An 11,625-nucleotide genomic window follows, 5' to 3' on the forward strand; every position below is an offset into this window, starting at 1 on the left:
TATTTCATTAGCAACTGTACATTTGAGATCATTTTCACTACAGAAAATATATCAAGAGTTAATGTATGTTTAAATAGGGAATCTAATCATGAAAGGTGAAATGTTAGATCAGAATGAAATTACTATCTGCCCTGGAATGAATAAGATAACATAATTATTTCTCTCTCTCTCAATTGTTATATATACACAGCTCTGGAATAAATTAAGAGACCACTCCAAGTTCAGAAATCAATGTTAAGTGGTCTCTTATTTTTTCCCAGAGCTGTATATCAGTGGTAGCGGTGCAATATTTAATCATGGATCTGTACGAGGTGCACTTTCATAACTCTATTAACTCCCACACTGGCGCCGCCGGGCCAATACGCAGTAGTCAGTTACTGGCGGGGGCAGAGATCAGGTAGGCATTGCCCCGCACCATTACACGCGTTTCCAGACCGTGCCCCGCAGAGCTTGCGAGGGCTGTTGCGGTGTCCGGGTGAGTGCATGCCCAGGCTGTGTGTGAAGTGTGTGAAGTGTGTGAAGTGTGCTGGGCTGAGTTTGCCGGCGCGGCGGGGCGACGCCTGGGCGCAGATAAGGCGGGCATTCCAGGAAACCACAGCGTTTCAAAGTTACGAAACTCCGAGGGGAAATGACAGCAGTGTTCCGCGAGGTTTACAGTGGTGGCCGGTACGGGGTGAGCGCGGTGTGTCGGGTGGGATCACAGGCGGCTGCTCTGCCAGATAACGCAACTGTAACGGCGCCCGCAACATTGTAGCGCCGGTTGATACCTGAGAGCGAGCGGCCCGTCGGTGCCTGGATCCCCGCGCTGCTCTGGCAGTCTCTCCGCCGGTGCTGGCAGCCTGTGCTCGGTGCTTCAGCTCTGCCTCTGCGCGGCGGGACACCCGTGAAACAGGCGGCTCGGACCCGCGTTAGAGAGGAGAGTTCGTCCCGGTAAGCGTTATTACATTAAACAGGGCAGTAGCTCTTCTACATTTCTATTGAGTGCATTTTCGCCTGTATCTTGTATTCGTAAAGTTTGACATGGTACAGTAAAATGTAGCGCCTTTCAGTGGAGTTCAGTGTGCGGATTCGGGCACAGGTTTCTCTGTTACTGATGTATTTAAATGGGCGCATGTATTACCTATGCTGCAGTGTGACACTGGGCAAACAGCAAACAGCGCAGCGACATCAGCTGCGATTCCCCGTTTGAACAACGTGGCATCCTTGCATAAAAAAACCAAACGGGCGAACACTTATTTATAGTTTTAAATGCGCAGTGGATGCATGTTGACAGACTTTTCCCCCAGATATCATGTAAAGTTGTGGCCATAGTACCACACAACAGATGCCAGACACACATTTCAATATTAATAATACTAATAATACTAATTGGAGTGACCAGTGAGTATGTCGTCTGAATGAAAACACTCATCAAAAGCACAGGGGGTTTACTATTGAGGAGCAGCTCTAATCTCATAGTTAGACGTGTTTTTCATAGATTTCAATGCAGTGGATGTTATATAACGCAGCGGCTGCACAGGTGGCCGATCCCCGCATTTCAGACGCGCAGCCCTGCAGCTCTGCGGGTTCAGACCCGCACAGACCCGCCCGTGCGCTCACTGCGCTGCAGCTGCTGTGCTTTCCTTTCACGACGGAGCCCTGTGTGATTACTGGAAAAATCATTGAAAACTTTGGAGAGAGAACTCATTTTATGATCAGGATCTCTTTCTCTGTGCTCTGAGATGAGATTCCCAAGTTTCGCTAAAAGCATTTTAATTTCTATCTTTTGGGAAAGGGAGTGTTTTGTGGCCACCTGTTTTTACGTCTATTTTAGAAATGGGGGGGTTGCCTTTTAATAAGTCCATATGAATGTGATACAAGTGAGAAACGAAATGGTTATAGTTTTAAAGAATAGGGGTTTGTTTTACAAGGTGAGCCGCAGTAGACATGGGATAAGACAACACCTGTACTTTGTATGTATTATTATTATTATATCAATATTATTCATTTTGTGACCTTTAACCAAGGTGACTCACAATAAACTAAATAATAAATTGTGAACTTGCTAAAACCACAGTGTGTGATGCAGTCAGGTCATCGATGACTCAGTGATCAGTGATCTGGCTTCAGTATCCAGACTAGACAGCCCATATTGGGAGGGGGGGGGGGTGAAAAAACAAATCCATTAAAAATAAAAACCTGAAAAGTCAGTATTATATACATATTCATCCCCTTTGCTTTGACGCTCCTGAACAGACTGTGAAGCGTGTCAGGGTAGAGGGCAAAAAGGATGGCGCTAAATACAGGTAAATCCAATAAAAAGCCTCAGTCTGCAAAAGAGTGAAGACTGACAGATTTACCTTTCAGCAGAATAATGACCCCAAGCACACAGTGGAGTGACTTGAAAACAAGAGAGTAAATGTCCTAAAGTTTCAAAGCCTTGAATCTTGAATCTGACTGAGAAATTGCGGCAAAACTTGACGATTGCCGTCCACCAACAATCCCATCCAACTTGACAGAGCTTGAACAGATTTGCCAAGAACGGGCGAATATTGCACAATCCAGATGTGCAACCCCCAAAAGACTCACAACTGTAATTGCTGTCCAAGGTGGTTCTACCATTGACTCAGCAGGGTGAATATCTTTCTAACCTACACATTTAAGTTTTTTTATTTTTCATTAACTGTTGTTTTCATAATGAAAAATGACTGGTTGGTTGTGTAAATCAAAGGGGGGGGGGGAAATCCCTTTTTAAAACCCACAAAAATGTCATTTTGTAATGCAACAAAATGTGAAAAAGTCTAAGGGGGGTGAATACATCCCATTGCTACTCTGTATATTTCCTCTAGTGTTCTCACTGTAGACAAATGCATGCCTTTTTTCAGCAGCAGTGGCGAGCTGACTTCACACTTCACAGACCATGTTCGATGACTTCCTTTTGCTTGCACAGTGCAAGAGCATTGTCTCGTCCTAACCACAAAGCCATGTCACCCTTGCCTTTTTAATAAAGGCGCCTGCAGCATCGTGGCTCATAATGTTCCCCTACCTGCCTGTTTTGCAGGGGCTGCCGTGTTGAGGGGGCTGAAGCTCGCTGTGCCTGGCAGAGACAGGAAGGAACTCATTCAAAACCATGGAGGACAAGACCAGAGGAACAAGTGACACTCCGGCCAGGGAGGCCAGCAGTATGATGAGGTCTGCAGAGGTACGCAAGCCCATCTCCGCAGCAGGGGTTGTCCAGTTCTGGTTTGCGTCTCTGTGGTGTTTTGACTGGTGGAAACGTTGACGGGGGAGCATAGTGAAACCGAAATGGAACAGCAGTTGTAAACTGTACCACCTTCATTGTAACTGCACGCTTTTCGCTCTTTTGATTGTGTGGGGAATTAAAAGTTGGGCACATTTAGAATAGGTGCTTTTAAAAAAGACAGTCCTATCATTCCTTGATGTGGATTTATCTGACATGTTGTTGCTCTGAATTAATTTGGGATAAATGCTTTACATTGCATCAGTAAGTAAACTGGATACAAAGTTAACACGTGTCTGTTCTTTACTGTGCTAAAGAAAACAATATAAATAGTGCACCAACTACTGTTGTATGGATAGAGATAACGTTTCAACATTGAGAAACATCTTTCAGTGAGAAACTCTAGCTGCAGGTGTGTAGGTATTGCAAGACAGTTTTCTGCTAAAGACACTTTCCTTTTTCTGTTTGTAAAAGTAAAATCTGGGTCTTGTTTTGAAGAGCTGCACTTCACGAGTGACTCCTTAACATTTGCTGCGGTACATCCTGTACTGCAGCGAGAGGAACTGAGACTGAAATGCCTTTATGGCTTTTGATATGACTTGAACTTTCCACGCTGTCCTGTTCAGAGGAAGAGAAGTTTGAAATCCCACTCTGTTGAGACTCAAGTGTCACTCGTGTGTATTTCCCTGCGCCGTTTGAATTTGTACATTGTCTCACCGTGTTCAGCTTCAACCCTTCAGAGCCGCAAGCCTATATTTTTTCTAATTTAAACTAATACTAAACTAAACTAAACTAATTTAATATCCTGTTGTTTGTGTGATCTGTAGTCTAAATCAGTGGGAGTTTACGCTTATGGGGGCAGAGAGAGATAAGTCAATGATCCTTTACCTTTACCCAAGTCCAAACTGGCAAGAGAGAACGCAGTAAGTGACTTAAAACTCTTCTTGGCGAGGGGCAGGGGCATCGATGTCGGTGTCGGCACAATCCCACCCACGCCCCACTGTGAAACCATGACCGCGCTCAGGGAATTTGGTCCTGAATCATTTGACTGTGTTCTGAAACCGTGTGAAGCGTGACCTCCCTGTGTGCCGCAACACTGTCTCTCTCTGCGCAGTACGTGGGGTCCTTTCCGGTGGAAGACTGCTGTTTGGATGAGCAAACCAGGCTGGTCCACAAGCAGATGCAGTCTTTCAAGGTAGGTTTTGGTAGCTTTACCTCAGCACGTCAGCCTCTGCCCGTCTGCAGAGAGCCACAGGGCCCCCACACTGTGGCCCCCAGTGTGCATGCTGGCTGTTACTGTATCTCAATATAGTTTCTGCATCTTACACTGTTTGACCTCTGTAGCCCTCTCACGTCTGGTTGTGTTACACCTTTCTTGGCGATAAGCTTACTTTTGTAACTCCTTGTAAACCTGTCACGCACAAGTGTTTGTGAACTTTGAGAATGGCATCGGCCAAATTAGTAACTCATAATGTTTTAGCTTTTGATTCGAACAGAATAATTTCACTACTCTTAACTGAGGTCAGAATATACCTGATTAGAATATACCAGGTTGATTTTATATTATTCTGGTTAGAGTTGCTGTTTTAACCACTCATCAGCCGGTTTCTGAACTTCTCTTCTCTCGCCTCCCAGGACTGCGATAGGCGGAGGCCTGTCTCCCTGAAATTCTCCCTGAAAGGGGTGAAGATGTACGATGAAGATGAGAAGGTACGGTGTGGGGCTGGACGATAGACAACCCGCTGCTTGTAAAGACGACGCTTGGAAATGCTGTGTGATTCGGTTTAAAGTCTTCTCCTACTTTAAACTGTTGTTGTTCTTCCTCACACTTCAAACCTGTCACAACATGCAGGAGATTAATAATCAGCTGGGAATAATTGTGTCTGTCCTCTGGCAAATAAAACAACCGCACACATTTAAGAACATAACAAAGTTTACAATCGAGAGGAGCCCATTCGCCCCATCGTGCTCGTTTGGTGTCCATTAATAACTAAGTGGTCCAAGGATCCTATCCAGTCTGTTTTTGAATGTTCCCAAATTGTCTCTTCAGCCACATCGCTGGGGAGTTTGTTCAGATTGTGACGCCTCTCTGTGTGAAGAAGTGTCTCCTGTTTTCTGTCTTGAATGCCTTGAAGCCCAATTTCCATTTTGTGTCCCCGGGTGCGTGTGTCCCTGCTGATCTGGAAAAGCTCCTCTGGTTTGATGTGGTCGATGCCTTTCATGATTTTGAAGACTTGGATCAAGTCCCCACGTAGTCTCCTCTGTTCCAGGTGAAAAGGTTCAGTTCCTCAGTCTCTCAGTAGGACTTTCCCTTCAGACCTGGAATAAGTCTGGTTGCTCTCCTCTGAACTGCCTCTAGAGCAGCGATATCTTTCTTGAAGTGTGGAGCCCAGAACTGTCCACAGTATCCAGATGAGCTCTAACTAGTGCATTGTACAGTCTGAACATCACTGCCCTTGTTCTCAATTCTACACTTTTGACAAAAACAGACTGGATAGGATCCTTGGATCACTTATTAATGGACACCAAAAGAGCACGATGGGGCGAATGGCCTCCTCTTGATTAAACATTTTCTTATATGCAAACACTTGATTCTAGATGGATTATGAACTGGTTGATGTATAGGAAACAGAGGGTGTCGATTAGAGGAGTTGTTAGTGAAGTTCCAACTTTAAGTTTGAAAAATGATTTGTTTAAAGCCTGAACGTATTGAAATGTGTTGAAAGCTCTACACCGTGTCGCCGGGCCCAGCCTGGCAGGGAGCTGTTTGCAGGCTGTAGCTGTATGACCTCTGCCCTCTCCACTCCGCTAGGTGCTCCTGATGGCTCACGCTCTGAGGAGAGTGTCTTTCTGCACCTGCTGCCCCTCTGAGGCCCAGTTTGCCTTCGTCTCCCATAACCCCGGCAGCCTGGACAGCCAACTCTACTGCCACCTGTTCAAGACCAGGCACACCAGGGCGGTAAGAGCCAGAGGCAGTGACTGTAACGTATTATCGTATTCCATGGCATTGTATTCATGTTGAATGAACTGGATGGGGCGTTTACTGGAAACACGAGTCCGCTATAATTCCCTCCTGATCGGTGCCCAGTCACAGGCTCTGCTCGTCTCACCCCCACTCTGTCCCCGACCCCAGGCCCGCGTCATGAACCTGCTGCTATGCCGCTGCTTCCAGCTGTCCTACCTCCAGAAGCACCCAGAGGTGGCGGAGGTGCAGGTGGAGAGTCCGCTGCCCGCCCGGCCACCCTCCCTCCTCAACCAGGGCTTCCCGCTCAGCGTCAGCGCCCTGGTGTCCTTCCGCCGAGCACCCACCCAGGGCGGCCTGCTCCCCGGAGACAAGGTGGGCTGCTGCTCAGGCAGGGGACTGTAGCACATCATGCTATCTATAGTTGCCAGGTTCATTAGAATGTCCTGCTTAAGGAATACGGACTAGATTTAATAATAATATTAAAGTACTTCTGAAGCTGCTAAGGGGGTTGAAAATTAGTTGTTTATTGTTCCCGTCCCTTAGGACTCCTCTCCCCAGAGTGATGAGCAGCTGAGCAGCCCTGAGGAGAACATGGTCTCCTCTCCCACGCTGGTGCGCAAGAAGGCCATCCGGAACAAAGTGCTGCGCTCCGGCGCGTACCGGTCCTTCACATACACCTCCCACACGGCCCGGCCGGTACAGGAGCGCCTCAACAACCCCAACGGTTTGTTTGGATCTGTCTGATGATCGCGTACCCTCGCTCAAGAACAACACGATGCGTCTGCATGTTGTGGCACTGTGCGGCAGGGTGTGGTACGGGATGGGAGGTATAGCAGGACCCGGTGGGTTCAATTCTTTGACCTGCCGAAAGAAACCGGCCCGGAAACACCACACACTGGCAGCCAGCTGTCGGCAGTAATCACCAGCAGGCAGTAAAGCAACTCCACCTCTTTGCCTTCAAAACAGCCTTCAAAATCAATTCTTCTGCAGTGAAGGAAAAAAGTATTTGATCCCCTGCTGATTTTGTATGTTTGCCCACAGAAAAAGAAATGATCAGTCTATAATTTTAATTCTAGGTGTATTTTAACAGTGAGAGAATAACAACAAAAAAATCCAGAAAAACGCATTTCAAAAAAGTTATACATTGATTTGCATGTTAATGAGGGAAATAAGTATTTGACCCCTTCGACTTAGTACTTGGTGGCAAAACCCTTGTTGGGTCATTAAGGTTTCGAGGCTGACGTTTGGCAACTCGAACCTTCAGCTCCCTCCACAGATTTTCTATGGGATTAAGGTCTGGAGACTGGCTAGGCCACTCCAGGACCTTAATGTGCTTCTTCTTGAGCCACTCCTTTGTTGCCTTGGCTGTGTGTTTTGGGTCTTTGTCATGCTGGAATACCCATCCACAACCCATTTTCAATGCCCTGGCTGAGGGAAGGAGGTTCTCACCCAAGATTTGACGGTACATGGCCCCGTCCATCGTCCCTTTGATGCGGTGCAGTTGTCCTGTCCCCTTAGCAGAAAAACACCCCCAAAGCATAATGTTTCCACCTCCATGTTTGATGGTGGGGATGGTGTTCTTGGGGTCATTCCTCCTCCTCCAAACACGGCGAGTTGAGTTGATGCCAAAGAGCTTGATTTTGGTCTCATCTGACCACAACGCTTTCACCCAGTTCTCCTCTGAATCATTCAGATGTTGGCAAACTTCAGACGGGCCTATACATGTGCTTTCTTGAGCAGGGGGACCTTGCGGATGCTGCAGCATTTCAGTCCTTCACGGCATAGTGTGTTACCAATTGTTTTCTTGGTGACTATGGTCCCAGCTGCCTTGAGATCATTAACAAGATCCTCCTGTGTAGTTCTGGGCTGATTCCTCACCGTTCTCATGATCATTGAAACTCCGCGAGGTGAGATCTTGCATGGGGATCAAATACTTTTTTCTCTCACTGTAGGTATTCCTTGGTTCCACTGGCTTAAGCGTCGTGTCGTGCCATGCCGTCCTCAGACGCGTCCCAGAGCTTTTTTTGTAAAACCAGGCCGCTGTGAAGTCCGTCCCTCTGATGGAGGAGCAGCGACTGTGGGTTTGGTTTGTGTTTCGTTTTAAAAACTGAGACAGGAAACACTACGAGCAATACAGCATGACGTGGAGAGGACTTTTGTGTGTGTTTTATTCTTTGTGCTTTACATGATTTTCAACAGTGTAATAAATACACGTTTGTTAAGAGATATCAGGAAGAGTTGAACGTGTAGAGACAACATTATATTCAGACAAGCACATCCCATAAGAATACGTTTCCATGTGCAACAATAATACTAAATAGCGGATATGTATTGTTATTATTATCGTCATCATTTGTGCTAGTATATATGTATTTTAAACAGCACAGCGTGACTGCCTTAATTTATTACTCTTACTACAGATTTGTAACTGCAAACAATACTTTTTACCGTATTATTTGTAATTTACTTATCAGACATCCTTAACCCGGGCAAGTTACAGTTGAAACAAAATACACACGTTTCACAATGAATCATCCAGATACAATATAGCAGCTTTAAATAAAGTGTGCACGTCTCAGTCATGGCGTTTATGGACGCATTTATTAAACCAGTCCTTAATGTTTTAGAGGGAAACCCAGATCTGCTGTATTTATTTATTCATTAATTTATCTTGTAAATGGACACGTTAACTGAATCGTGTTCGCCTTCACACTGACTGTCTCTGCGGATTGTCCTGCACACCATTCACACAACACAGCCTGAAACACCGGCCAGCTGGTCATACAATATTAATAACATCGGCTGCTACGATCTGATTATTATCCTTCAGTTTATTGTAACTAGTCAGTCACTGCACCGGTCCTGTGAAATCCAAGTGTTTAATGCACTCGGATATTAACTGTATCAGTCATTGTTTCTGTACGTGGATTTCACTCCATGCTGCTGATAAAACTGCAATTTCTTCATGATCGCACACGGCACTTGAGATTATATCTTCCGACACAATGTATCTGATCTCTTCCCTGTGTCTCAAGTCAAACACACACCTCCAATTCTGAAAGTGAATCATGTCCTCAGTGGGGACGGACGCTTACGGACGCGTCCAGGCGCTTAGCCAGTGGAAACGGGGCAGTACACTTGCATACTTATCCATCATGCAGTTCCATCAGGGAGGCATCTGATTGGCCCCAAATGTATTCTGCAGCATGACAACGACCCCAAACATACAGTGACAGTCATTAAGAACTATCTTCAGCGTAAACAAGAACAAGGAGTCCTGGAAGTGATGGTATGACCCCCACAGAACCCTGATCTCAACATCATCGGGATTACATGAAGAGAGAGAAGCAACTGAGGCTGCCTAAATCCACAGAAGAACTGTGGTCAGTTCTCCAAGATGTTTGGGCCAACCTACCTGTCGAGTTCCTTCAAAAACTGTGTGCAAGTGAACCTAGAAGAACTGATGCTGTTTTGAAGGCAAAACTATATTTATTTAAATGTGTGTTTCCAGGTGGGAGGGGCTGGCAGAGCCTGGACCTGCAGTGCAGCAGCACCCCCAGCCTGGCGGAGACGGAGGACGCCCTGGCAGAGGCAGTGTGGTCCTGGCAAGGCATCTCCAGGTCAGTGTCCACCGTATCCCTGTGTCAGTCTGTGCTGAAGGTGTGGGAGTATCTCCAAGTACAGCTCAGGCATCATTCCAGTGCGTAAGTGTGTAGGACTAAACGAACCTTTGCTCCAGGGCTCCCCGTGTTGTTCTTTGTGTGTGTTGTTTGTTTCTTCAATGTAAACTGAACAGAACAGTAATGAATCCTTATGAACCCAGCGTGATGTGCGATTCCCATTTAACATTGATATCGATGTGTTAGCCCGATGCCCGAGGCCTGCGTTGGTGACATCCGTGTCACACCGGGGTTCCTGTCGGTTTCCTGAGGGTAAACGACTCTGTGTGCGTATCTTGCAGTGACAGCAGCTCCTCTCTGATCATGGAGGATGTCCTGGGGGCTTTCCTGCTGACCCTCAACCCCGGGGGCTCTCCCTGTGCCTCTCTGTTTGTCCATACCCTCTCCATCCTCGACACGTACGACATCACGAGGAACGCCCGGGGAAAGTACGTGATGAAGGTAGGAGATGTCTGTGAACGTCACCAACACATTTACTGTCAAATGGAGGCTATTCCAAGACTTCTGCCTTTCCAAAACAGCGAATGCTAATATTATTAAATATGAACAAGGACTGTGTTTTTAACTTACCGTTCTGTGTTTGTTTGTTCAAACTCTAGGACCTCCACAAAGAGTTTGACAGCATCAGGGCCCTGATTGAGCACTACACAGAGTTCACAGAGGAGCTGGACTGTTCCCTGAGTCCGGCCCGCGTCAACCACTGCTACGAGTGGGAAGAAGGAGCGCGAGGCCCCAGCTTCGGCCCTTCGCCAAAGTCAGACCCAGCGCACAGCCGAGACTGAGACGGGGAGCGGCGGTCGGAGGCGGCCTGTCTCTTGTTCTCATCAAGCTGACGGCGCACATTTCACGGCTGAACAATTGAGAAACCATTTTCTTCGGATGGGGATAAATAACCTCGTTTGAAGTTCTCTAAACGTTTTAAACATATATTTATGCAGTAACTTAATTCATCAGATTACTAATTGTACTCTGAACACAGAGTGTCAGTATTTAATAACTTCCATATGGACTTATCTACACTGCTCTTTCCAATAATGCTACTTAAGCAAAAGCAGCTGTCATGTTTGAGGTACTCTGGAGCACAATTATTAAAACATTAAAACACTGAGAACGCCTGAGGAATAGCTTTGAATATATTCAGAAAAGTACAGACCATAGAATGAAAACCCTCCTAAATGGCTGTCAAAGATTTAAATTACATGTTTTCATGAAAACATGTAATGTTATGAGTGAAAATTTCCAGTAGGTCTAGTGTATGAATCAAACTAAAATGTTAATATATTTGGGTAGTCGGTCTAGTTTTTAAACTGAAATTTTGTTCCTTTTGACATCGCCTTTCCCTGGAGCATCCATTTACAAAATCTGACCCGGTGACGGCAACTGAGAGTGTTTAAACAATACATCTCAGGAATGGATTCTAAATATTGTATTTTATTTATATGTATATGTATATATATATGTAACACATTTTATGTACAGTGCTTTGATATTTTTTCATTTCTATTGTTTTAAACAGGTTACCTAAAATAAAAAAAATTACCCAACAAATACAGAGCAAACCTTGCTTATCTAATTTATTTTACTCTCTCCCTCTGCATGTCTGTATATCGGTTTTATTTCTAAAACACCTAAGTGTTGTGCTGTGCCCCCCCTGCAGTACAGTATACATTTTATTTTGTTTTGTACAAAGTTTTTACTATATTGATACAATTAATTTCTTAAGCAGCAATTTAATTGTAACATAATCGTTCCTAATCCAC

General features: G+C 45.6%; 1 protein-coding gene across 2 annotated transcripts; it reads left to right on the top strand.

The window, feature by feature from the left end:
• Window positions 1-360: 360 nt before the first annotated feature.
• sh2d5 (SH2 domain containing 5) lies at window positions 361-11,413 on the top strand. Of its 2 annotated transcripts, none has more exons than XM_066691048.1 (10): window positions 361-475; window positions 3,041-3,181; window positions 4,335-4,415; window positions 4,856-4,930; window positions 6,033-6,179; window positions 6,354-6,557; window positions 6,729-6,909; window positions 9,697-9,805; window positions 10,147-10,306; window positions 10,465-11,413. In XM_066691048.1, the coding sequence occupies exons 2-10, from the start codon at window positions 3,110-3,112 to the stop codon at window positions 10,645-10,647; spliced, it is 1,212 nt and encodes a 403-aa protein (XP_066547145.1). In that variant the 5' UTR covers window positions 361-475; window positions 3,041-3,109; the 3' UTR covers window positions 10,648-11,413. The 2 variants fall into 2 exon arrangements, with proteins under 2 accessions (XP_066547145.1, XP_066547144.1); XM_066691047.1 differs by lacking the exon at window positions 361-475 and adding an exon at window positions 494-930.
• The last annotated feature ends 212 nt before the right edge of the window (window positions 11,414-11,625 follow it).

This window comes from Amia ocellicauda, chromosome 18 (genome assembly GCF_036373705.1).
Source record: "Amia ocellicauda isolate fAmiCal2 chromosome 18, fAmiCal2.hap1, whole genome shotgun sequence".
Classification (NCBI taxonomy): Eukaryota; Metazoa; Chordata; class Actinopteri; order Amiiformes; family Amiidae; genus Amia; species Amia ocellicauda.

What these genes read in the sequence shown, in the direction of transcription:
- sh2d5 (XM_066691048.1), top strand. Translation starts at nt 3,110, where the DNA reads ATGGAGGACAAGACCAGAGGAACAAGTGACACTCCGGCCAGGGAGGCC. An exon ending in GCGCCTCAACAACCCCAACG is followed by an intron (nt 6,910 to 9,696) that starts GTTTGTTTGGAT and finishes GTGTGTTTCCAG; the next exon opens with GTGGGAGGGGCTGGCAGAGC. An exon ending in TCCTGGCAAGGCATCTCCAG is followed by an intron (nt 9,806 to 10,146) that starts GTCAGTGTCCAC and finishes CGTATCTTGCAG; the next exon opens with TGACAGCAGCTCCTCTCTGA.